The following is a 26,297-nucleotide window of genomic DNA, read 5'->3' as shown; positions in this document are numbered from 1 at the left end:
AACCTTTCTCTGTAACTTAGAAGATGAAACCCAGGCAACATTTTCGTAAATCTCCACTGTACTCTCTTGGTTTTACTGACATCAAACTTCCAAATTGGTTGATTAAATTAATGCCCCACAACTGATTGGATTTGAATTTGAGTCTCTGGATTGTTTAACCAAACATCTGGGTTATTAATCTGGTAATTTAACAACAGCACCACCACTATTCCCTCAAATGCAAGTATAAATGCGTTTTTCTATCATCCTACTCTGATTTCAAAATGTCTGCCTACCATTTGACATGCATTGCTTCACTTCTCATTCTATTTAAAAGCAGATTTATTATTCTGATATCTATCCAAGTTAGATGGCTTGTAGAATCAAATCATGACTGGTTCCAGTTTGTTTTTTAATGATCAAATTAGATAGGAGAGTTGATATTCTTTTCTGTTTATGGGAGACGATACATATGCAGCATTCGAGACCTTTTCAGGAACCATATTAATGATTAAAGTGTCAAATTTGGAAAGGGAGTATGATGTAAGAAAGCTATTGCTCTTACTAGTCTGGCATCTGTGATGGAGCTGTTGAAAGTACTTATCACAGTGTCTTCTTTTAACCCACACTCTGTTGACTTTTATCCATGTCATCAGCTATTGTTTTCCATTTGTCATCGATTTTGAACATTTGTATGATTTTACTCATGTCCTTAAAGTGGAGTGTTTGTCTCACTGCTGGTGTTTTGGTAAGGATGCCCATTCTTTTTGACTTTGGCGAGTGTTGAAATAAATTTATACAGCAAAGAGAGGATTTAATCTTGAATGCCAGGTTTAAGATTGTGCTGAAATGCTGGGTGTTTGCTGAAGATGGGAATATTTCCACAGAGCAATGAACTCTGATCACTACACGTCAGATCTTCAAAACAGACTTCGTTTGAGTCATGGTTGTTAGGCCGTAATCTGGAGTTATGGTATTTACCTAGTACTAATTTTAGCAGTTGCCAATCTTCTGACTGGAACATGGATTGTAGATTGAATTTAAACCGCAGCTCTGAACAACGCTATATTTTGGGAGTTGGTTGCAAACAAAGAAACACTCTACTTGATTGCAGAAGCCTACATATGCATGAATGAGGCCCAGAGTCAGTGGGAATTAACATTCATTTTTGGTGTCTGGAATGTGGGTGTGAAGACGAAGGTGTTTGTAGATGATATGTAATTCAAAGGAAGCATTGTAGATTCATTGTAACTATCGAACTGTCCTGCTGTTACCTTTGATCTTAGCATATAAAAATGTCGTATGATATTGGGTCAGGCGAGCCTTTTTTCCCCCAATAGTGTCTCGAGTATGTTGCTTGCTGTTCGTTTTTGCTAAGTAAACACCTCTATATCCACTGACTTCAGTGTCTCTCCAATGACTGTTCATGCCACAATAATGGGCATGGTTGTATAGCACCATGTTCATGCCGCCCAGTTGTATCTTTCTACACTAATCCCATAGCTGCTTATGTCATGGCGATGCTGATAATTATGAAATATTAGTCATTTGTCATTTCTGGCTGAAAAAGAACAAACAAATTTACTTTGTGCATAATGTTTTGCATCATGGTTAAAAAGAACAAACGCAATATAATCTAAACCATTATTCTAGGCAGTTAGTTTTAGTCATTCTAAATGTGTTTCACTGATGCATGAAGTGGTGAACAGATTTAAACTTGTTTTCAAACACACTCTTGCCATCAATGTAATATCTATCTCATGCAGTCACTTTTCTCCATGTGTGGTTATGATGTGTTGTGGGAGACAGCATTCTTTCTTTTATCCCCGTAGAGTGACTTTCTCAAATTAGTTACATTAATTTCAAATTGATTTATGCCATGTAGCCTTTGAACAATATTAACTTGACAAATGAACGAAAACAACTTTGAAATATTGTGAAGTGATTACCTTTGACTTGAATCATAGCGAGCCGCCATTCACGTATAATTCATGGGCATGTCAAATTATGTAATTTGTTCAATGACAAATGGTAGTAGGAATAGTAAGACCCAAAATAAGTGCAATTTAGTTTTAAGTGATCCAAAAAATCATAACTTCTGATTTACAAATAAACAGATGGTAGATAATATAGTAGACATGTTGATGAGCTCTTGGGGTTTATTGCAGTTATAGATTGACTGGAGTATGCTTTTTATCCTTCCTAGGATATCCTCACAAATATGGACCAGAAGGAGGATGTGCAGACCGTTCGGTGTTTGAAAGAATGAAACAGTACCAGATGCTTGCTGTTGAGGATCCCCCAGCCCAGGTGAGCAGATTAAATCTCTAGCATGTGGTTTCCAACAGTAATGCAACAACTTATTTCAGTTAGAGTGTAGATGCAGGAGCCAATACCTTCTAACTCCATCCCCACCCACCTCTCCTACCTGGGACTTAACCTGCCTGTCATCTTATACCCCTTCTCAATCCACAATTGCGTTGGAATCCTCTCTTGCCACCTGTGATCTCTTTACATTGTCCATCGCACCTCACCACTCTCAACCCTCTTGCAGGGTTTCAAGCTGAAACATCAGCAGCTCATTTAATCTGACAGACGCTGCTCAGCCTGCTCGTTCTTCCAGCGGATTGTCTGTTGCAAGTAGTAAAGTAAGAATATCGCGGTGAAAGAGATAACTCAGCTCAAGTCAATCAAATTAATACTTTTATGTATTAGATTGCTTGAACATTGAAGTGTGGGCAAACGAAACTTAGGACATAGAGAGCAGCACACATTGCATGCCAATCAAAGTTTGAAAATTTTAAAATTGGCTGATGAGTGATAAAATCTGACTGAATTATTGATGGTGAATTTTAAATCAAATTAGAATTTTTTTTTTGTGGAGCTTTGATGCAGATTGCATGAAAGGGACAAGGAACACCAGAGTTCTGAGATGTCCAATCCCATTACTACAGATCTTGAATTGCTTTTCTAGAGTGCTATTCATGAGTTAGGGTTAGTCATCAGAATCAGGTTTAATATCACCAGCATATGTCATGAAATTTGTTAATTTTGTAGCAGCAGTACAGTGCAATACATAATAATAATATACAGGCTCCTGTATCTCCTTCCTGATGGTAGCAATGAGAAGAGGGCATGTTCTGGGTGATGAGGGTCCTTAATGATGGATACCGCCTTTTTGAGACACCACTCCTTTAAGTATTACTGCTACTACGTCAGCTCAGGCCTAGGGGGCCGGCGTCGGGCACGATGACGGACTCTCCACTTCTCCCTCTCCCTCATCAGTGCGTTCAGTTCATCTACATTAGCCGCACCGCTGTCTTCTAGGAGCGTGTTGACCATAGTCTTGGGAGGGCGCCCAGGGTTCATCCTCCCACGCTTGGGCTCCCATATGATGACTAGGCTGGCAGGTAGCTCGGGGTGGTGTAGATAGTGCCCTGCTAGTTGCAGTCTTCTCGCTTCGATTTTAGTGGTGAGCATCGGTAGGTCATTATAGAGCTCGACGTTCGTCATGTGCTGTTGCCAACTCACGTTAAGAGCCATCCGGAGCATTCGTGTATAGCAGCCATCTAGAGACTTTCGCATACGGATGTGAGACATGGGTGTCCACGTCTCGCATCTGTACGTGAGAATGGACTCTGACTGCTCTGAAAATCCTCTTTTTAAGCCCTCTGGTCAGGTTTGACTTCCAGATTTCCTTCATGTCGTTCATAGCCCTCCACACCAGCGCCTTCCATATCTTTACGTCCTTCTCCGAACTCATCATTCTTGACCCAAGGTACTTGTAGTCAAAGACTTGCTTAATGGTATCATTCTTTACAATGTCCGGGATACTATGGAAGCTAGTACCCTTGATAGAGCTAAGTCCTATAACACTTAATAGCCAATGAAGCACATGTGAAGTGAAATCACTTTTATTACTGCAGCAACAATCTACACACACTAAGGGTCCACAAAGGACAATGTAATAGAGCCATCGTTTTATTTTGTGATAGTGAGCAAGGCATAACTATTGACTAGTTTACTGGAGGACGTTCTGTTTTTCTTCAGAATAATTCCATGTAAGTGTGCCCAAAAATGTAGTCTCTGGTTTTACATATCATTTAAAAATATAGCATTGCCAAGAGTGCATTCTTTATTTTACCTGGAAGTATTTGCTTGAACTTTGAACCTAAAGCTTTCTGACTTGAAGCCAGAGCTTAGCATTTTACATTCTGTTGGTGCTATGAGTTTAATTTTTAGAAATTGAGTAAGTAGAACTTTGTTTATTTTACAGTGAACTAAAGATTAGATGCTGTTTCTTGTGATTAAGCTAAATGATAAAGTAGTTGTCATATTGCCTTGTACACTAAAGGATCACCTTCATGAAGGAACTTGCTCTGCAGAGATTTGACTATATTTGACATGAAAAATTTTGGAAATTGCTCCCAAGGATGAACCAGACTTGTGGAGGTCCGCAATTTTTTTTTCTGAGGTCTTTGCTGATTTCTTTTGATTTTGTTTGTAAACTTCTGACCCACTGGAATTGTGATTAAAAGTGAAATAATCTGTCTGTAAACAATTGTTGGAAAAATTACTCGTGTCATGTGCAAAGTAGATGTCCTCGATGTTATGTACTTCTGCTTATGCAAGTGACTTTGTTAAATCAAGACCTGCATAATTGTTAAGCAAAATTTTTTGTTCTGTTTTTAAACTTTCAAATTTCTATGTCTTGCTGCTACTGTAAGACAGTAAATTTTATGGCAGACACCTGTACACTTGCTTGTTAATGCAAATATCTAATTGCCAGTCATGCATAAAAGCATGCAGACGTGGTCAAGAGTTCAATTTGTCATTCAGACCAAACATCAAAATGGGGAAGTAATGTGATCTTGGTGTCTTTGACTGTATCATTATCATTGGTGCCAGACAGAGTTGTTTGAGTATCTCAGAAACTGCTGATTCCCTGTGATTTTCACATACAACAGTGTTTAGAGTTTACAGAGAATAGTATTAAAAAAATAACTAAAAGCATCGGATGAGCAACAGTTCTGTGGTGAAAATACCTTTTTAATGAGAGAGGTCAGAGGAGAATGGCCAGACTGGTTCAAACTGACGGGAAGGCAACAGTAACTCAGTTAATCGCGGGTTGTAACAGCATCTCTGAATGTACAGCACATTGAATCCAAAAGTGGATGGACTTACAGCAGCATAAGACTAAACTGGGTTCTACTCCGGTACACAATAAAGTGGCCATGAGTGTATGTCAGAGATAATCAATCTGAATCTGGTTCTGATTCATATTCTTAGACAGTTTTATATGAGAGACATATAATATTCTGTAAGAAAACTGGATATTCCTGGTTGGCATCTGCCTCAGAGATCATGAACTGTAACCTGGTTATCCCTGGCATACCACTTGGAAATCTGTGGCATAATTTTCTATCACCACAAGAGGTGTGATATTATCAACTTTCAAAGATGCTTTATTTCATGTTCCTTTTATTTATATTTGATCTACACAGTTTGTTGTCTTCTGCACTCTGGTTGAACACTCTAGTTGGGTGGTCTTTCATTGGTCCTATTATAATTATTGTTCTATAGATTTGTTGATTATGCCCACAAGAAAATGAATCTCAGAGTTGTATACAGTGACATATAAGTACATTGCTAATAAAATTTACGTTGAACTTTGAACTATTAGTTTTGTGGTTGTCCTCTGTGCAGAAGACTGTGAATTTTGATCATGAACACGAAAGTGAACAGGAACCAGTTATTCTGAGGAAACGTCGTGCATCTTCAGAGGAGCGAAACACGTGTCAGCTCTTCATTCAAACTGACCATTTGTTCTTTAAATACTATGGTTCAAGAGAAGCAGTAATAGCACAGGTATGAAATAGCAAGCTAACTTGTTCATCCATTACATTTGATTGCTTGTAATAAGGTCAAACTTGTTTTATTAAATGGTTCAATATTTAGTAACCTTGCAAAAGTGATGTACATGTGAAGGACTGAATGAGATGAGTTGCAAAGTACAATGGGTAGAATGAAGATTCCCATTGTTTTGCTGTTAGATGTTTGCTGGTCTGAAATCCAAGTAGTTGAACTAGCTGTTTTCTTATGCTGTAATTTGAGAATAAAAGAAATGGGGAATAACACAACCAATGTTTCCTTGTAAAAGATGAGAAGAAAATTACAGTGAATGTGATCTCTTTCTTTTTCAATCTTTTTATTAGTGAATGTAATCTCTAGTGTGCTGAATTCTGTATGTCCTGATGCAGCTTGATGCCCTGGAGTTGGGTTGAATGAACATTTGATGAATTCTGTGTTAAAATTTAAATAATAGATCCAGGGAGTGTTTAAAGAAGCAGTCATTAATTTTGACCAACAGTATGTGTTGAGAAAGCTATCTTGGAGCCTTTGTTTGTGTAAAGGCAATGTTCCAATGGTTCCATTTAATATCAGAGAAAATATACAGTATACAACCTGAAATTCTTACTCTTCATAGGCATCCATGAAACAGAAAAACCCCAAAGAATGAATTACAGAAAAACATTAGCACCCCAAAGCCCTCCCCCCCTCCCATGCACAAGTAGTAGCAAAACATCAACCCACCCCCCTCCCCCTCCCCCAACCCAACCTGCTCCAGCAGGAAGCATCAGTGCCCACCACCAACCAACTAAGCCTTGGCAAACCCCCGAAAGAGACCATGATCTGCATTCCAACACAAACCATTGTTCACCCAACAATTCGACATGCTACAGGTTAGCTTGTTCTCTGTCTCTCTGTCTCTCTCTCTCTGTCTATCTGTCTGTCTGTCTCTCTCTCTCTGTCTCTGTCTCTGTCTGTCTCTCTCTCTCTCTTTCTGTCTCTCTTAAGGGACAGAGATATGTCCTTCCACAGCGAGAGGGAAGAGCAACAAACAACTCGCTGTTATGATGTTACAGTCTGCAGCGTCGCTTTTCATTCTGACTCTCTCCAACTCTAGAATCAGCGGCAAACTCCCCCCCCCCCACCCACCAATGTGGAATCAAATTAAAATTTGATCTTCCACTATTCCCAAAATTCAGCCCAATAGGTTGCATTTGTAGTAAGTACTATGTTAACTCATTTAAGGAACATCACTTCTTTAAGGTAGGGTATGATATTTGCTCTTTGTCTTTGATTCTTAAAAGCTAACACAGAAAAGTCTAGAGTATTTGGGATTCCAATCAGCAAATATCAAACCACAATGCAAAGTGAATCCTTGAGCTTTAATAAAATTTGCAGCTGTTCTACCCATTGTTATTGGTGTGGGCTCAGCTCTTCCCCTTATGCTGTCAGTTACTGAAGTGAGAAGTCGTGGATAATTAAACAGCTTTTGTATTTCAGTTTGAAAAGCTTTATATGTTTTTAGGTGTGACAGCTTTTGTTGCAAGTTACATTAAGTGTTGGGTGCAGCCATTTAGTGCGAGGTGTCCCTTCACTAATTAGGCTTTGGTAGTTGCAGCAATATCTACAACAGTTTGATCTGGGATAGAGAGGCAGGGTCTTTTGAGACAAATTACATTAAAGCTAGTTTGCCATTACTTTGCATTAGTTTGCACTAAATTACATTAAAACTAGTCCCATGCTTAAAAGTGGTTAATTGATTTCACATGTGGTAGATGGGGGTTGAGTTCTAAGTGAGGTGTTTCAGCAAGAGAGCTGCCCTGTTCAACCTAAAGATAAACATGCTTATTTTCAATTCCAGATTTCTAGTCATGTTAAAGCAATTGATACAATTTACCAGACAACGGATTTTCAAGGAATCAGAAATATCAGTTTCATGGTGAAAAGGGTGCGAGTAAGTATTATTTCAAAGTCTTCATTCTGTCTCTATAGCAAACGCTATCAGTTACTGTTTTTAGGCCAATATTTGCATCATTGGAATTCTGAGAGCCTTCATGCAAATGATATTTCACAGTCCACATTAATCATTATAAACTGTCCTTGTGTTTTTGGAAATACAATTGACCAAACTGCAAAAATCGGAAGGATGGATTCCGTTATTCAAAACATGAAATGACTTTTATTAGGATAGGCTGTGGCACGGCTCTGCTTACACTCGTCAAATGGAGTTGATGGTGAGAATGGACAGGTTCAAGGGGGTTGTGAGGGACATAGACATGGTGTATGTAGGTAGAAGGGATTAGTGTTCGGGTGTTTTTGATTTGCTTTATACTTGTTCACCATGACATTGTGGCAGGGAGGAGACGCCAGAATAAAAAAACTGGAAGGTGATGGTTTGGTATGAAAGGTGAAGGGCTGGAGAAGAAGGAATCTGATGGGAGAGGAGAGAGGAAAGAAGGGGGAAGTGATAGGCAGGCAAGAAGGGGTAAAAGGCCAGAGAGCGGAAGAGGGGAGAGGGAAGGAAATTTTTGTTTTGTCTTTATGCTTAGATCAGTTGGAGTCTGAAGTTTACAACTTTAGCCATTGGGAAGTTATCATTTTAAAACTGGCCTATGACTCTAGCATTTGATATTAGTGAGCTAAACAGGTCAAACTGTTCTTATTTTGCCTATATATTTTGTTTATGTGTTAACAAGAATCTTAGGGACATAAAAGAACAAATACTGGAAGTGATTGAGATGATGAAAAACAGTATGGATGCATATTATGCAGTAGGCCTGACAGCAAAGGAAGTATAGTATGTTTGTGGTTACTGAGCAATGCAAACTCCAATAATCTACTTTGCAATTGTTCTGAAGTCCTGGTTGTTCTGTGTCTGGTTCACTGTGTGCTGATTCATGCTTTTCCTTTGCCACACAAAGGCCCTTGTTCCCTCCCACCCTCTGACACACCAGGTTTGCACGGAAATTTATTCTGCTGTGGTGTATCATCCCTTTTATTAAAGGAAAGTAACTTAAGTGCGTTAGAGTAATAACTGAAATAATGTCCTGTAGTCCAGAAAATCAGCTAGTTCACTACCCCCAAAGACCCGAGCATGTAGATTGAGCTTTACTGTACAGAAAAATCCATTTATTCACATTTATGTAAAATATTTAAACATTTGTTCTTGCTGTTCTAGCTTGTTATCTAACACAAACAATGCTGCTTTTCAGATCAATACCACAAGTGATGAAAAAGATAGAAGCAACCCATTTAGATTTGCAAATATCGGGGTGGAGAAATTCCTCGAACTCAACTCTGAACAGAATCATGACGATTATTGCTTAGCCTATGTGTTCACCGATCGCGATTTTGACGATGGTGTCCTGGGACTGGCATGGGTCGGTGCCCCAGCAGGTACATATCTTGAAGGTTTTGCTGTTTCGTATGATTTCGCTTCTGTGAATTTAATGGCAAAATTAATCATTGCTGTTTTGACAGAGTGTACAGTTACTAATACTTTAATATTATTGGGTTCCCTTTTGGGAGTATTTCCCATATTAATAATGATTGGACCAAAATAAATATATTTCAAATTAGGTTGTATCGTGCCAAGATTTTGGGTGTTTTGTGATTCAATTTTCAAGGAAATGTCTTCTGAAGGGAAATAATTAAAGTTGTTGATTCCAGGAAATACAGTAGCTTTCCTAACTGACATGCTAGTGATTAGCAAGCACTTGCATCAAATGGAATGCTGTACGTGGAGAAAACATCCTCTTCTGAATTTTTAGATCCTGTATACATGCCTGTGGGTGGCATGGATCTCTCAGACAGAAGCAAGCATTTGCAATGTTGGATTAAAACACAAAAATAAAAAAAAATAAAACAGTTGCTGGAAATGTGAAGCAGAACGCTGCAGCTACTCAGCAGGTCAGACAGCATTAACAGAGAGATAAAGGGAGCTGCTGTATCACCTCAATGATGAAAGATCGTCAAACTAAAATGCTAGCTAATTCTTTCTCTACAGATACAGCCTAACCTATAGCATACTGTATTCCACCAATTCCTCTGCTTGCTAAAAGTCACTTCAACATTACTAAAAGGGATCCTTTTAGGTCTTAAGCTGTGGGGCTCAACATTAGCAGTTTGCCTCAGGTGGCACCTAAAGCTCTCCCTCTTCCCTGTTGAGCCCAACATTTCACTTGGTCATGTGCTCACTTCTATCTCCTCTTCCCTTGCCCCTCACCAGCCTTTGATCCTCTACCAGAGAAAGAAAAATCTCAGCCCGCCACCCGCACTTCCTCTTCTTTCCTGCACCTTGATCACACAGGTGAAGCCTTCTCTTGTCAGTTGAACAAGATGCCTTGTAATCTGAATTTGGCAAATGCAGGCCATCTGCCTTCTGCACATTACTTCTAAGTTTTCAACTCCATCTACTGTTAGGCCCCTGCCACTTTGTTTATCGGTTCGGTGGATAGTTGCAGTGTCTAGACCGGGAATTTAATGAAGTAATGAATTTGTGCTTCTGACTTGACCACTTGCTGTGAAATGTATAATCTGAAATTGTCCCTTTGATGCCTTTAGCAAGATTGGAAAACTCTTTCCCGCAGTAGGCAAAGGAATTCCTTTAAGCAAAATGAATTATTGCAAAATTTACATGACATTCAAAGACTGTAATTAAATGCTCCAAGTTACATTGGTAAATCTGGAGGCACTTTTTTTCTAAAATAAATTCTTGTAAAATGTAAAACATTGTAGCCTGCTGTTTGTTTGATTTTCGATGTGCTTTATTCGTTTTGCCTTGTTTTTGTGCTTTTGAACTGTTTGAACAGATTTGGTCTGTAAACTCATTTTTCTCTATATTTTTGCAGTCAAGCAATAATGCAGATTTTCATTGTTTACTAAGCCCATCCCTGTCAGGGTACAGATGTTCTTCAATTCATCTGTGATACAATTTACAGCACCTCTGTGGAACAAAACATAATCCTGGTGCTTTCCTTGCCAACAACATTGGGCATGTGGTGTGGCATGAACTACATCACACAGCTTAATAATAATACTGTCCTTGTTCTAAATTATTTGTGCTCGTGATACCTAAAATGTTAAAAACCATTATAGAAAAACGTTACAGCTACCAAAATGAATTAGACACTCATATACAAATAGAATGTTTGTAGTAAAATATACAATACAGAATTATTTCAGAAAGGTATGATGGGCAGTCAGAGGGCTTTATTAACATATGTGGAATTTGCATTGGGCTTAATTAATGGATGTGGAGCTTGGCCTCTTCCCTCCGAAACTGCTTGCTCACATATTTAATTCTTTTACACTCAGTCTTGGTCTTGTTCTTTTATAACGTAGTATTTCGAAAGTATTTAAAAAAAAAACTCAGCTGTATGGTACCTCTCTCTGTGAAAACAGTCCATCATGTAAGCGCTGTTGAATCCTGCCAGGAAACAGTTGGTTTGAATATTTTGACATTGCGGAGAGGAACTAGCAGCTTCTAGTCATTTTATTAATGAGCCAAAAGGAATCAAAGTAGTCAGGAGCTAACCCACATGAGTGCAGATTTAAAAGGTTGGTCCCCATTGGAATGAATTACGCTGGCATAAAGAAGAACCACCAAGGAAACAAAACCGTGCCCTGGAAAATGTAGCTACCAAAGCTACTGAAATATCAAAGCTTCAAAAAGAAAAGCCATCTACCACAGCCCTGTAGAAACTTGACAACTATATAAAACGTGGTAGAGCAATGAAAATTTAAAGTGAAAGCTGAATATTCATTGCACCAATAAAAAGAACCAAGTACATGAGTACAAGGGAACAAAATATATGACAGCACATTGAACTGCTAATATATGTATCCTTCCTGAGCTGTCATAGCTCTGATACATTAACTGTTTAATAAATGTATTTAGCAACTATCTTCCAGGAGCAATTGATTTTTAATTGAGAGGAGTAATATAAACATTAAGTTTAAAAAAAAATATAGTCTCCTTTTACTTTGGTTTTTTGAAGTTGGTGATAAATAGTAAAAAATATATTGGTGTATTAGCAAGCAGGGTAATTATATCCCTGCTCACAATCACATTCAGCAATATGGAAACAGCTTCTTCCCATCCACTGTCAGGTTTCTGAATGGTCCATAAATCCATCAACACTACCTGTACTTCCTTTTGTTTTTGCACTGCACTATATTTATTTTGTAACTTGTAGTAATTTTATGTTGTTGCACTCTAATGCTGCCGTAAAACAACAAATTTCATGTCATACAGGACAGTGATAATCCTGATTCTGATACTGACAGTACATGCATATATTGGTACGTTATGGAATATATTCCTACAAACTGTTCAGACATCGTCATCTAGTGTTGTTCCTAACTTTGTAGTGTACTCATATTTGTTTCATCATCCTGACAACAGCAATCTAAAAATGGTTGTATTTCCACAGTTAAAGAAATCAGCAGCTTCAGTAATATGCTGTACTTCAATATATTAGGTTATCAATTTAACCAATACATTTATATTTCATTTTCTACTAAATAGGAAACTCTGGGGGGATTTGTGAGAAAAACAAGCTTTATTCTGATGGCAAGAAGAAGTCACTCAACACTGGAATCATCACTGTCCAGAACTACGGTTCTCATGTCCCTCCTAAGGTCTCGCACATCACTTTTGCTCATGAAATAGGCCACAACTTTGGTTCTCCAGTAAGTATTATATTTAACGTGATTCAGCTTTAGTTACTAAACCTTTTCTAGTTTGTTGCTACTGTTCATTCCAATGTAATTTTCAACTTCAAACAAGTATTACTTTTCGAAATTAATTCATAGATGGTACTGTTTTGCATTGATGCTGAAATCATTAAAGTTAACATAAACTCTGCAATTATAAAGCATCCACATTGATACTAATTAAAAATATATGAAATTAAAATGCATCATTTATAACAATAAACTTGCTCACAACCACCAGCAAGATTCTCCTTGTGGGTCAGGACACTCCATACATTCATACCTCGGCATGGAGAGAACTAGAGGTCGCACGCCAGCACATCTAATGTCTAACTTGGACCCTAGGCGCATAGTGTTTTAAAGGGAAGTTCCTAATTAACCCGAACTGAATGGCCAGGTATAGGAATCTGGACTATCTGTAGGACTGGCTGCTGACATGGCAAAGGCAGGTGACGGTTAGTGGTTTGTTTGGTTAACTAATGTGTTAGTTAAAACATATTTATTTAATTTAAACATTTAGTTTAATAAAATACTTTAAGTTGTGGCCCAGGATTATCCCATTTTCTCAGAGGCTATCAGGAGAGTTTGGGTTGGATCCACCACCTGAGGCTAGTTACTACCTGTGATTGCTGAACTTAGCAAGGTAGGGGTGGGGGGTGTGGTTCTTGAGGCTTTGATGACATCAGGCATGATCACCCCATTATGTCAGAACCAAACTTAACATCTCAAAGATAAAGTTGAGTTTATTGCTATTTGGACAAGTACATGCATGTGCATGAAAATCCTACTTGCAGCAACATCAGGTGCACATAGCATCATATGAATGATATTCACAAGGAAAACATAACTGAAACATAAATGAAACAATTCGTGAAACAAAGAACACAATTAGGACAAAAACAGTATTTCAGAGATATGTAATCATCGTCCTCCTCCTCCTCCTCTAGTACTCCAGTGGAAAAGGCCTTTGAATGAGAACTTCCTGTGATCAGTTATGCAGATCACAATTGTTTTAAAGTGAAGAGTTTTAAAAAGGCTGGTTTACTTGTTGGTAGTTTGTATGTGTCTGCAGTGCCCAAAATGTGTATCTTATGTTTTGCCTATTTGTTCAAAGATTCATTTTATTATCAAAGTATGTATGCAGAATACAACTCTGAAATTTGTCTTCTTCAGACAGCCATAGAATACAGAAAATCATGTAAGTAGTTAAAAGGAAGGCATCAATCCTCCCCACGAAAAGAAAAAGCAACAAAATCTCACAAACCGCAAAAGACTCAACCCCTCCCTTGCACAAAAACTAACAAATCACCTAAACCCCAACCCACCAATCCGCAACAAGAAAGAATGGTCGAGAAAAAAACATAGATTTGAAAGAGGCCCAGCAGCCCCTTTCGGGCTGCGACTCAGACCAGTGCCCCTCCCACCCCCTGAGATTAGTCTGTTCTCCTCAGCATTTACCTCTGTCATCAAGAAATGGCCCTTCATCTTGTCTCTGAGCTTCTCCTCACAGTAGCTTGTGCTCGCAGTTTTCTCCTGGAGTTTTCTCGGGGACAGCAGAATGCTAGTTCACTTGATTGAACTACAAACTAAGGCACAGGCTCCAACAGTTTCAAAGACAAAATTAAGATGAAAAAAATGAGGATGTAGAAAAACTGATATGATTCAGGATCTGAAAAACATTGCCCGAGGAATTGCTGTTTGCTGGTGTCATCTTTTCAGAAGGAAATCCGGTCAAGGATTGTTGGTTTGAAATAAGCTAATTATACCAGTTGGAATTGTTGTGTATACATTTAAAGATAAATATGCTAACAGTAGGTTTGTAGCATCACTCAATACTCTATCTGTGCACTTAACACAATCAGCCATATCTCAGCAGAATGTTGGTAGACATCGCCTGGTTCTCTAGAAATACAGTATCTCCTGTGGTTTCTGTTAGGTGGACCTGTCTGACGGTTCCTGGGGAACAGATTCATATAGCCACCCCCTCCCTAATGACGTGGAGTGGGGAAACAGGGCTGAGATCTGAGTTCCACATCTGATGTCGGCAAGTATCTCCAGTCTTGCTGTTTTTGGGCAAAGCAACAAATGGCTGCCAAAGCAAAAGCAGAGGCAGTTAGGCAGCAGTAAGAATTCTTCCTGTAGGAGCGGAAAGGCTGTTGATTTATAAAGTTTGAGAAAACGTGGGAGAATCTCAGCAAGGCTTCTCCTACATCACTACACCACGTATGTTTGACGCTCCAAAGTTTTTGACTTGGACTGTAGCTCAATTACTGCTTACAGAGGAGACGGTCTAACGATAATCATGTTTTATTATTATCTGTCTTTCTTGTAATCAGTGGTAAATCTGCTTAGAGTGAGCTCTATTGCTTTAAGCCTTGTGGGTAATAGGGATTGAGTCTTGCTGATATAATTGGTTTATTATTGATTATTGTTGCAAAAAAATTTGGTTTTGCATGCCATCCATATAGATCAATTCACCACATCAGCATATCGAGGTAGAACAAGGGAAAAACAGTAACAAAATACAGAATCCTTATCCGCGAGTTCCGCATGCGCGAATTCAACCAAACCCGGAAGTGCTCTTCCAGCGCTTGTTGTTTGAGCATGTACAGACTTTTTTTTCTTGTCATCATTCTCTAAACAATGCAATGTAACAACTATTTTACATAGCATTTACATTGTACAGGTGCACGTTCCTTTATCCGAAATTCTGAAATCCAAAAAGCTCCGAAAACCGAAGATTTTTCCGCCAACAGCTGACGTCACTCAGGTGTGACGTGGCAGCACTAGCAGAGGCTGCCAGACGTCAGTTGTGGTTCAGTGCTCGTACTGGTTACACGTGCATTTGCTGTTCACTGATATTTTGTGTTCACTGTTGACTTTGTGTTTAATTTCACCGTGAAAGTGTCAAAAAGAGCTGCAGATACCCCTATTTGTAACAATGAGAAAAAGAGAAGGAATCTTCTCTATCAATAATGCAGAAAGTCGAGTTATTGCAGAAACTTGATCGTGGTGTGTCTGTGCGGCGTCTTACTGAAGAAAATAGTGTCGGAACTACCACAGTATATGACTTAAATAAACAGAAAGACAAGTTACTGAAGTTTTATAGTGACAGTGACATTCTGCATTTATTCCAATAAGTCATTTATCATGTGGTTGATTCGGTTCGTTTGAAGCTGTATATTTTTATGTTTTATTGCATGTTTTTGTTGGAAATAAAATTTCTTCTTGTCATTATTCCCTAAATCATACAGTATAACAATTATTTACGTAGCATTTACATTGTATTAGGTATTATAAGTACTCTAGAGATGATTTAAAGTATACAGGAGGATGTGCGTAGGTTATCATGGATTGGGATAGAAAAAAACTGGAAGTTCTTTTACTAAGGAAGTCGGAACAGGTACATCCGGTATTATTTAGCGTCAGTTAGTCAAACGTTTGTCTTAGTATATAGTATATATTTTACCTTTATATACATATAATACACTTAAGAAATGTATGTTTCGGTGCCGGGCTCGGGAACGGAAGCTCCCGAGTTCGATCCAGTAACAGACTGCTCCCGAGCGCGCTCTCCATCTGTGCCAGGTTGATGTGGAGGATCAAAAACCCAAAACCCAATAATTAAAACACTGCGTTGCTTCGTAATAATTGTACCTTTCATTGGGGCAGGGCCTTTCTCACTTTATCCTTTAAAATTGTTCCGATCATTGACCGACTGTAGCCTAACGCTTTTCCAATGACCGATGGCGTTTCACCTCTTTCTGATTGCTTTATTATTTCCACTTTATTTTCAATTGTGATCGTGATTATTTTCGTGAACAGAAACACTGCAGATTCAGAGCTCCACTGCCGGGTCCTAATGTCCACTGTACTGTGACAGGTTAAATAAGGTCTGGGGTTCCGCTGGGTCCTAAGGTCCACTGCATTGATACAGGTTGAATAAGGGACTTGAGCATCCGCGTATTCTGGTATCCGCGAGGGGTCCCAGAACCAATCCCTCACAGATAAGGAGGGCCGACTTTGTAGTATTATAGGTAAAGTGCAGTGCAGGCAGACAGTAAGATATAAGGCCCTGAAAAGGTGCTGTAGATTGTGATGCTTTCAAAGAAGGTATGCTTGGATTATTGGAATGGTATATAATGAGTGAGGGTAGATAATTATTGTTGTTGAGACCAACTACTTTAATAAGAAATGTTTATTTAAAAAAAGGCAAGTTTTAGTTTAAGCAGGTTTTCCCTTTACAAGTGCTGTTTATAGTGTATTATTTAAATTTCTTTCAAAATATATGTTCTTTGATAATAAGTTTGAAAATCCCAGGAGCAATTTTGGAAAGCTGAAGAATGAAAGGGTGAAGAGTGACTTGTACTTGTAAGGCTAGTTCTTTTGAATTTGATAGAAATAGATTTACCACCTTTCATTTCATCACAGAGCATTTTTGTTTAGTCTTTCATGGGATGTGGGTATTGCAGAGATTTATTGTCCCATCTATAACTGAATAGTTTTTGGGTTGATCAGTCACTTTAATAGTGAAGAATTAGCCCCTTTCAGTCTATCTGAAATAGCTTATCTAGGTCAGACTGCAATTTTTCTTTCCTGAAAAACATTTGTAAACCTGATGCATTTTAATTTATTTTGTAGTTTTGTATTTAGAGATCGAGCATTGAACAGATCCTTCTGGCCCAGCGAGCCACATCGCCCAGCAACCCACCTATTTAATACTAGCCTAAGCACGGAGGACCATTTACAGTGACTAATTAACCTACCAAACAGTACATCTTTGGCCTGTGGGAGGAAACCAGAGCACCCAGAGGGAACCTACACAGTTCCAGGGAGAATGTACAAATTCCTTACAGGTGGTGCTGTAATTGAACTCAGAACTCCGGAACGCCCTGACCTGTAATAGCATCCTGCTAACTGCTATTCTACCATAATGCCTGTGACTTGATTTTTATGACAATCAAATTGTTTCCTGGCATTAGTTAAGAAAATGTATTTAAAAATCCTGTTGGCCTCTGAGATGGGGATAGACGACTTAAGTTGTGAGTTGGTAGTCCAGGCTCCTCCATGCTAATTCTGTCAACTAAATACGATTACTATACGTTCAATATTTTGAATTCTATTCACTGTTATAGCTCAGTATGGAAGTAAGTTGGCCTGCAACATGTCCTTGCCAGTAATGATGGGTTTGCTGACCAGGTTTATCTGGTTTAGTAATGCAGTTAAGAGGGGAATGTTTGCCAAGTCATGGCAAGAAATTCCCTTCTGTAAAAAAAAAGTTATTCTGATTTTTTTTTTCTCTCTGCATCCACCTGAAAAATGGCACTTCCTGAGCGTTCCAATGTAGAGCTGATTGTACGGTGCATCAATCTACAAATGTTTGGTATGAGTCTGCATCCATCAGAAATGTTTTTGAAAAACATTGGGTTATATTTTTACAAGCATACAATTGCCAAAAGAGTTGATTGTCTGTGACAGTGTTGCTCTGGCTGGAGGGGAGAACATTGAGAGTTTGTATGCACACAATCTATTTGCAAGTTGTTTGCTGCATAGTATTGTGAAGTCAAACTATCTGGAAAAATACTTTCTGAGGGAAAAAATGTGTGTGTGCCTTTATACTCAGTTTATCCTGTGGTATTGCACCAGGGTACCCAGTGGCTTTTTGTGAACCTAATCACTTATAGTTATCACAATGTGCATGAGTATCTTGTGATGCAAAGACCAGCACTTGTGATTGCATTATAAGCTGTGAATAATATTCAGTATACTCTTCTATTTATCTTCCCAGCATGATTCTGGCAGTGAATGTACCCCAGGAGAATCCAAGTCTGGGGAGCTGAAAGAGAGAGGCAATTATATTATGTATGCACGAGCTACGTCTGGTGATAAGCAGAACAACAATAAATTCTCTTTGTGTAGTATTAAAAACATCAGCCAGGTCCTAGACAAGAAGAAACACATCTGCTTTGTTGGTAAGTATAAAAACAGCAGCTTCACAAAATTCATAAATTATACATTTTAAGCCATTTACTACTGCAGTTTTGTACCAGAAAACAAGATATTAATTAATCTCAGATCACTTTTCGGAAGCTAACTAGAAATGTCCATTTTTAATGCTTTATTTGAGCTGGGCAATTTAGCCTCTCTAGGTAATTAAGCATTGCCATTTTCATTATGTAACAGTGGGTAATGTAGTACGGGATTTTCTGTTCATTTCTGCTTCAATAAATAGACATTACATTTGGCACTATCCAGCATCTGAGTTGTTTAAATGCTACATTCAAGCATTGAATTATCACACTAATGTAGAAAATAAATTTTAATTTTTAAGAGTCTGGGAAACCGATCTGTGGCAATGGTTTAGTTGAAGTGGGAGAGCAGTGTGATTGTGGCTACAGTGACCAGTGCACTGATGAATGCTGCTACAATGCAAATGAAGCAGAGGACAAGAAATGCAAACTTAAACCAAACAAACATTGCAGGTGAGCATGTTTAAAATGCCACTGACTTTTGTGTAGTCACTTTTCTCCTTTTTCCCAGTCAAAACTGCATTGAAAACCAGGATAATAATCGATTAATAAAGATTATAGTGGTGCACACCTTCAGTAGATGCAAAGATCAATATTTTGCAAGTTGTTTTCAGTAGATGCAACATTTGCATGTTCTTGTGAAGTACTAAATCTTCCCGTGGAAAATTTAAGAAAGGCGAAGTTGATCCTTGCTGACCAGTTTTTTTTTAATCATTGTATGATATGAGGGTATGACTGAAACAGTACCTTGAGTAACTGAACTTGGTGGTGTGTTGAGTTCCGAATTTCACACTTTCCTCAACTACAAGTCTAATGTTAGATCAGTCTTTTTAGTTACTCATGAAGAAATTTGGCATGACCTTAAATGGAATAATGCTTTTTCTGCTTTTATTCTATCTTTGAATATTGTGTGGTGGTGGAATTAGTTTTAAACATTCTTATAGTTGCATTGAAATATTACTGAATTTGAGTAACTTTAGCTAAGTGAAGAAAGGGGAGTTTTTCCCATTAGCAGTGGATTCAAGCAGTAGGGAACAGATTTATAGTAAAACAAAATATCTAGGATTGTTATTTTTTAAAAAATGTATATTATGATCTGGAATACATTTCCTGAAAAATTGGAGGATGTACACTACTGTGCAGAAGTCTTAGGTATGTATATATAGCTAGGGTGCCTAAGACTTTTGCACAGTACTCTATTTGTCAACGTGGAGCAAAGAGCAAGTTTGTAAATCTGGCTGGAAGTTTACCTCAAGTTTACCTGGTATGCTGAGCTCGTTGACTTCATTAACTTTGCCTCCAACTTTCACCCTGCCCTCAAGTTTACCTGGTCCATTTCCAACACCTCCCTCCCCTTTCTTGATCTTTCTGTCTCTCTCTCTGGAGACAGCTTATCTACTGATGTCTACTTTAAGCCTACGGACTCTCACAGTTACCTGGACTATTCCTCTTCCCACCCTGCCTCTTGCAAAAATGCCATCCCCTTTTCGCAATTCTTCTGTCTGCGCCGCATCTGCTCTCAGGATGAGGCTTTTCATTCCAGGACGAAGGAGATGTCTTCCTTTTTTAAAGAAAGGGACTTCCCTTCCTCCACCATCAACTCTGCTCTGAAATGCATCTCTCCCATTTCATGCACACCTGCTCTCACTCCATCCTCCCGCCACCCCACTAGGAATAGGGTTCTCCTTGTCCTCACCTACCACCCCACCAGCCTCCGGATCCAACATAAAATTCCCCGTAACTTCCGCCACCGGGATCACACCACTAAGCACATCTTCCCCCCCCACCCCCCTTTCTGCTTTCCGCAGGAATTGCTCCCTTCGCAACTCCCTTGTCCATTCGTTCCCCCCCCCCCCCACATCCCTTCCCACCGATCTCCCTCCTGGCACATCCTTTTAAGCGGAATAAGTGCTACACTGCCCTTACACTTCCTCCCTTACCACCATTCAGGGCCCCAAACAGTCCTTCCAGGTGAGGTGACACTTCACCTGTGAGTCGGCTGGGGTGATATACTGTGTTTGATGCTCCTGATGCGGCCTTCTATATATTGGTGTGACCCGACGCAGGCTGGGAGACCGTTTCGCTGAACACCTATGCTCTGTCTGCCAGAGAAAGCAGTATCTCCCAGTGGCCACACATTTTGATTCCACGTCCCATTCCCATTCCCATTCTGATATGTCTATCCATGGCCTCCTCTACTGTCAAGATGAAGCCACACTCAGGTTGAAGGAACAACACCTTATATTCCGTCTGGATAGCCTCCAACCTGATGGTATGAACACTGACTTCTCTAACTTCCATTAGGCCCCACCTCCCTATCGTACCCCATCCCTCATTTATTTATTATTATTGTTTTTTTCTTTCCCCTTTTTTTCCCTCTTGTTTTCTCTCTCTGTCCCTCTCACTATAACTCCTTGCCCATCCTCTTGGTTCCCCCCCCCCTTTCTTTCTCCCTAGGCCTCCCGTCCCATGATCCTCTCACTTCTCCAGCCTCGTATCCCTTTTGCCAATCAACTTTCCAGCTTTTAGCTCCATCCCTCCCCCTCCTATCATTTGGGATCTCCCCCTCCCCTTCACAGTTTCAAATCTCTTACTATCTCTTCTTTCAGTTAGTCCTGATGAAGGATCTTGGCCCGAAACGTCGACTGTACCTCTTCCTATATATGCTGCCTGACCTGCTGCGTTCACCAGCATTTTGTGTGTGTTGCTTGAATTTCCAGCATCTGCAGATTTCCTCGTGCTTGCTATATATTTGTGTCTAATTTTTTTTGCACAGTACTGGAGATTGTGGCTTCCAAAAAGGAAATTGGATAAATACTTGAAGGATAGATAAGGTGTAAGATTATGGGTGTGTGAACAGAGGATGAGACAGACTGGATTGTTCCTTGTTGAACTGGCACAGACTGGAAGAGGCCAGTGGCAACCCGCTGTGCAGTAATGATTTAATGAAGATTGTTTTAACTCCATTTGGTTCACGGGAGAGGATGTGTTTAACAGTGGCAAAAGCTACTAAGGAAACAAACTCAATGCGTAACACAGGAGGTAATTTTAGAAAAACACAAATGAAGTTGAAGTATTTATTTCTCTGGTGGTTTTTATTTGTAGCCCAAGTCAAGGACCATGTTGTACCAAATCATGTAATTTCAAGACTGCTGCTGAAAAATGCCGCAATGAGTCTGATTGTGCAAAGGAAGGAAAATGTAATGGTGTAACTGCCTTATGTCCAGCATCTGCTCCCAAAGACAACTTCACCCTCTGTAATATGAAAACTCAAGTTTGCATCAATGGGGTAAGTGTTTCAACATGTGGAAAGAAATCTTCATCTTACTTTTCAACACACATCAAAGTTGCTCGTGAATGCAGCAGGTCAGGACGAAGAGTCTCGGCCTGAAACGTCGACTGTACCTCTTCCTAGAGATGCTGCCTGGCCTGCTGCGTTCACCAGCAACTTTGATGTGTGTTGCTTGAATTTCCAGCATCTGCAGAATTCCTCGTGTTTACATTCATCTTACTTAGTATGGGCTGCTGTTTAATAGAGTAAGCAAATGAAAAGATGATAGTCACACACCATGGGAATGGGGTCTTTGACCCAACTGATCTGTGCCAGCCAAGATATCCACACAAGTAGTCCCACTTGCCAGCGTTTTAGCCCATAAGCCTCTTAAACCTTTTCCATCCGTGTATCTTTCCAGCTGTCTTACCTGCTTCCACCACTTCCTTTGGCAGCTCATTCGGTACACTGGCCATCCTCTGTAAAACAAAAAGACCTCCTTTCAAGTTCCTATTACACTTTATCTTCATCTTAAACCTGTGCCTTCTGGTTCTTTATTTCCCAATGCCAGGAAAAAAAGACTCAATACATTAACCTTGTTTATAACTTTATAAACTTGTGATCTTAAGCTTTATGTAAATAATCAGAATGATTCTTTAGAATTTTAGTATGTATTCTAAGCTATTTGATTCTAAAATACTTCCATAGTGGATTGTTCTCAAGCACTTGATGCCCATTTCTGGATGCTACTGTTGATCACTTCAGTCCATAAACTGAACTTTTTCCATACCTGCTCCACATGTTATTGGGAATAAAAAAGGAAAGGAAGGGTACGTCGCATCCAGAGTTTCTCCGGTTAGCGGATGATTTCCCTCCATGCCTCTCTGACGTAGTGGGGAACCGCGTACGAGGCAAGTTACAGCAGTGGTTTGCCATTGCCTTCTGCTGGGTGAGTTTCCAAAGAGATCACCAGCTGGTAACCCAGCACAGATGGAAAGCGTGCAGGGGAGTCGGCTGGATTCAAACTCGGGACCTTTCGTCCCGAAGTCCGACGCTGATGCCAATACGCCATCAGCCCAGCCGGGTCTACTGGGAATAAACTTACTTAATATTGTATTAATATTCACAATCAAAATGCACACTTCTTAAATTAAGTGCTCTGTAAATTTGGAGTAGTTAATCTAAATAAAATGTGATTAATTTTATATTTGCTTCTAAAATTGATTCCTCTTCTAAAACTTGGTACATATGGAATCAGAGAATTATTCTTCTGTGGCTGGATCCATTGTGATGCTCTTTTTGGAATTGCTATTATAGTCATAGATTTAAATCAACTGAAGGTTTAATATTTTTTTCCACAAGCAATGTTCTGGATCAATCTGTGAGAAGTACATGCTGATGGAGTGTACCTGTACAAGCAAAGATGATGATTCGGAATTGTGCCATGTTTGCTGTATGCAGAAACGTAAGTGCTGTGTGATACCGAATCGAGCAAAAGATCTCACATTCTACCTGTAATCCTTTCGGTTTCCTTCCATTCCCACTCTTGGGTTGATCAGCCACTGTAAATAACCATTAGTGTGGGTATGTGGTGGAATGTGGAGGAAGTTGATGCAAATGTGGTGGTGGTGGGGATTAAAATGGATTCAGGTAAGATTGGTGTATTGCTGGATACTTAATAGTTAGAACAGAAGCTGGGCCAAAGAGTCTGGGCAAAATGTGTTTCACTTGGAATGCCGGTGGTGGTTTTTACATTGGGCATTCATCAAGGTACTGTTGGCCATTGGTTGTAGATATGTATTGTAGCATGTTCTGTGTAACCTAGGCTGGAGAGTCCTTTACTTCACCATATCTGTCAAACTAGTGTACCAATTTTTGTAACACACATCAAAGTTGCTGGTGAACGCAGCAGGCCAGGCAGCATCTCTAGGAAGAGGTACAGTTGACGTTTCAGGCCGAGACCCTTCATCAGGACTAACTGAAAGAAGAGCTAGTAAGAGATTTGAAAGTGGGAGGGGGAGATCCAAAATGATAGGAGGAGGAAGAGGGATGGAGCCAGGAGCTGGACAGGTGATTGGCAAAAGGGATATGAGAGGATCATGGGACAGGAGGCTCATGGAGAAGGAAAAGGGGGAGGGGGGGGAAAACCCAGAGGATGGGCAAGGGGTATAGTCAGAGGGACAGAGGGAGAAAAAGGAGAGAGAAAGAAAGAATATGTGTATATAAATAACGGATGGGGTACGAGGGGGAGGTGGGGCATTAGCAGAAGTTTGAGAAGTCAATGTTCATACCATCAGGTTGGAGGCTCCCCAGACGGAATACAAGGTGTTGTTCCTCCAACCTGAATGTGGCTTCATCTTTACAGTAGAGGAGGCCGTGTATAGACATATCGGAATGGGATGTGGAATTAAAATGTGTGGCCACTGGGAGATCCTGCTTTCTCTGGCGGACAGAGCGTAGGTGTTCAGCAAAACGATCTCCCAGTCTGCGTTGGGTCTTGCCAATATATAGAAGGCCACATCAGGAGCACCGGACGCAGTATATCACCCCAGCCGACTCACAGGTGAAGTGTCGCCTCACCTGGAAGGACTGTCTGGGGCCCTGAATGGTGGTAAGGGAGGAAGTGTAAGGGCATGTGTAGCACTTGTTCCGCTTACAAGGATAAGTGCTAGGAGGGAGATCAATGGGGAGGGATGGGGGGGACGAATGGACAAGGGAGTCACGTAGGGAGCGATCCCTGAAGAAAGCGGGGGCGGGGGGGAGATGTGCTTAGTGGTGGGATCCCGTTGGAGGTGGCGGAAGTTACTGAGAATAACATGGTGGATCCAGAGGCTGGTGGGGTGGTAGGTGAGGACAAGGGGAACCCTATTCCTAGTGGGGTGGCGGGAGGTTGGAGTGAGAGCAGATGTGCGTGAAATGGGAGAGATGCGTTGGAGAGCAGAGTTGATGGTGGAGGAAGGGAAGCCCCTTTCTTTAAAAAAGGAGGACATCTTCCTCGTCCTGGAATGAAAAGCCTCATCCTGAGAGCAGATGCAGCGGAGACGGAGGAATTGTGAGAAGGGGACGTCATTTTTGCAAGAGACAGGGTGAGAAGAGGAATAGTCCAGATAGCTGTGAGAGTCAGTAGGCTTATAGTAGCACCAGTAGAGAAGCTGTCTCCAGAGCTAGAGACAGAAAGATCTAGAAAGGGGAGGGAGGTGTCGGAAATGGACCAGGTAAACTTGAGGGCAGGGTGAAAGTTGGAGGCAAAGTTAATGAAATCAACGAGTTCTGCATGCGTGCAGGAAGCAGCGCCAATGCAGTCGTTGATGTAGCGAAGGAAAAGTGAGGGACAGATACCAGAATAGGCTTGGAACATTGATTGTTCCACAAAGCCAACAAAAGGGCAGGCATAGCTAGGACCCATACAGGTGCCCACGGCTACACCTTTAGTTTGGAGGAAGTAGGAGGAGCTAAAGGAGAAATTATTAAGAGTAAGGACTAATTCCGCTAATCGGAGCAGAGTGGTGGTAGAGGGGAACTGATTAGGTCTGGAATCCAAAAAGAAGCGGGAAGCTTTGAGACCTTCCTGATAGGGGATAGAAGTATATAGGGACTGGACATCCATGATGAAAATAAAGTGGTGGGGGCCAGGGAACTTAAACTCATCGAAAAGTTTAGGAGGGTGAGAAGTGTCACAGACATGGGTAGGGAGGGATTGAACAAGGGGGTATAAAACCGTGTCGAGGTATGCAGAAATGAGTTCAGTGGGGCAGGAGCAAGCTGAGACAATAGGTCTGCCAGGACAGGCAGCAGGTTTGTGGATCTTGGGTAGGAGGTAGAAAGGAAGTGCGAGGTGTGGTGGTAGCAGTGGATGGGAGATCCCCTGAGCGGATAAAGGCGGTGATGGTGTGGGAGACAATGGCCTGGTGCTCCTTAGTGGGGTCACGATCGAGGGGTAAATAAGAGGAGGTATCCGCGAGTTGTCGCTGTGCCTCGGCAAGGTAGAGGTCAGTATGCCAGACTACAAGAGCACCCCCTTATCAAGCAACACACATCAAAGTTGCTGGTGAACGCAGCAGGCCAAGCAGCATCTGTAGGAAGAGGTGCAGTCGACGTTTCAGGCCGAGACCCTTTGTCAGGACTGCACCCCCTTATCGGCAGGTTTAATAGTAAGGTTAGGATTAGTGCGGAGGGAGTGGAGAGCAGAGCATTTGGAAGGAGTAAGGTTGGAATGGGAACAAGGTGCGGTGAAGTCGAGACGGTTGATGTCTCATCGGCAGTTAGCAATAAAGAGATCCAGAGCAGGCAGAAGACCAGAGCGGAGTGTCCATGAAGAGAAGGAGGGTTGAAGACGGGAGAAGGGGTCATCGGTGGGGGTGGAAGAGTCCTTGCCGAAGAAGTGGGCTCGGAGATGGAGATGGCGGAAGAAGAGTTCCGCGTCATGGCGAACACGGAACTTGCATGAGTGC

General features: G+C 40.5%; 1 protein-coding gene across 1 annotated transcript in view; it reads left to right on the top strand.

Moving 5' to 3' along the window:
- Positions 1-26,297, top strand: part of adam10a (ADAM metallopeptidase domain 10a) — a 171,164-nt gene that overhangs the window by 125,199 nt on the left and 19,668 nt on the right. Inside the window, exons 5-13 of the mRNA XM_063065742.1 lie at positions 2,186-2,289; positions 5,686-5,847; positions 7,691-7,783; positions 9,042-9,225; positions 12,359-12,522; positions 18,335-18,518; positions 18,878-19,028; positions 21,681-21,864; positions 23,209-23,311. Coding sequence (XP_062921812.1) covers positions 2,186-2,289; positions 5,686-5,847; positions 7,691-7,783; positions 9,042-9,225; positions 12,359-12,522; positions 18,335-18,518; positions 18,878-19,028; positions 21,681-21,864; positions 23,209-23,311 — 1,329 coding nt within the window. The remainder of the gene's footprint in view (positions 1-2,185; positions 2,290-5,685; positions 5,848-7,690; positions 7,784-9,041; positions 9,226-12,358; positions 12,523-18,334; positions 18,519-18,877; positions 19,029-21,680; positions 21,865-23,208; positions 23,312-26,297) is intronic.

Source organism: Mobula hypostoma, chromosome 13, assembly GCF_963921235.1.
Source record: "Mobula hypostoma chromosome 13, sMobHyp1.1, whole genome shotgun sequence".
Lineage (NCBI taxonomy): Eukaryota > Metazoa > Chordata > Chondrichthyes > Myliobatiformes > Myliobatidae > Mobula > Mobula hypostoma.
This window is presented reverse-complemented; position numbering and strand designations above follow the sequence as displayed.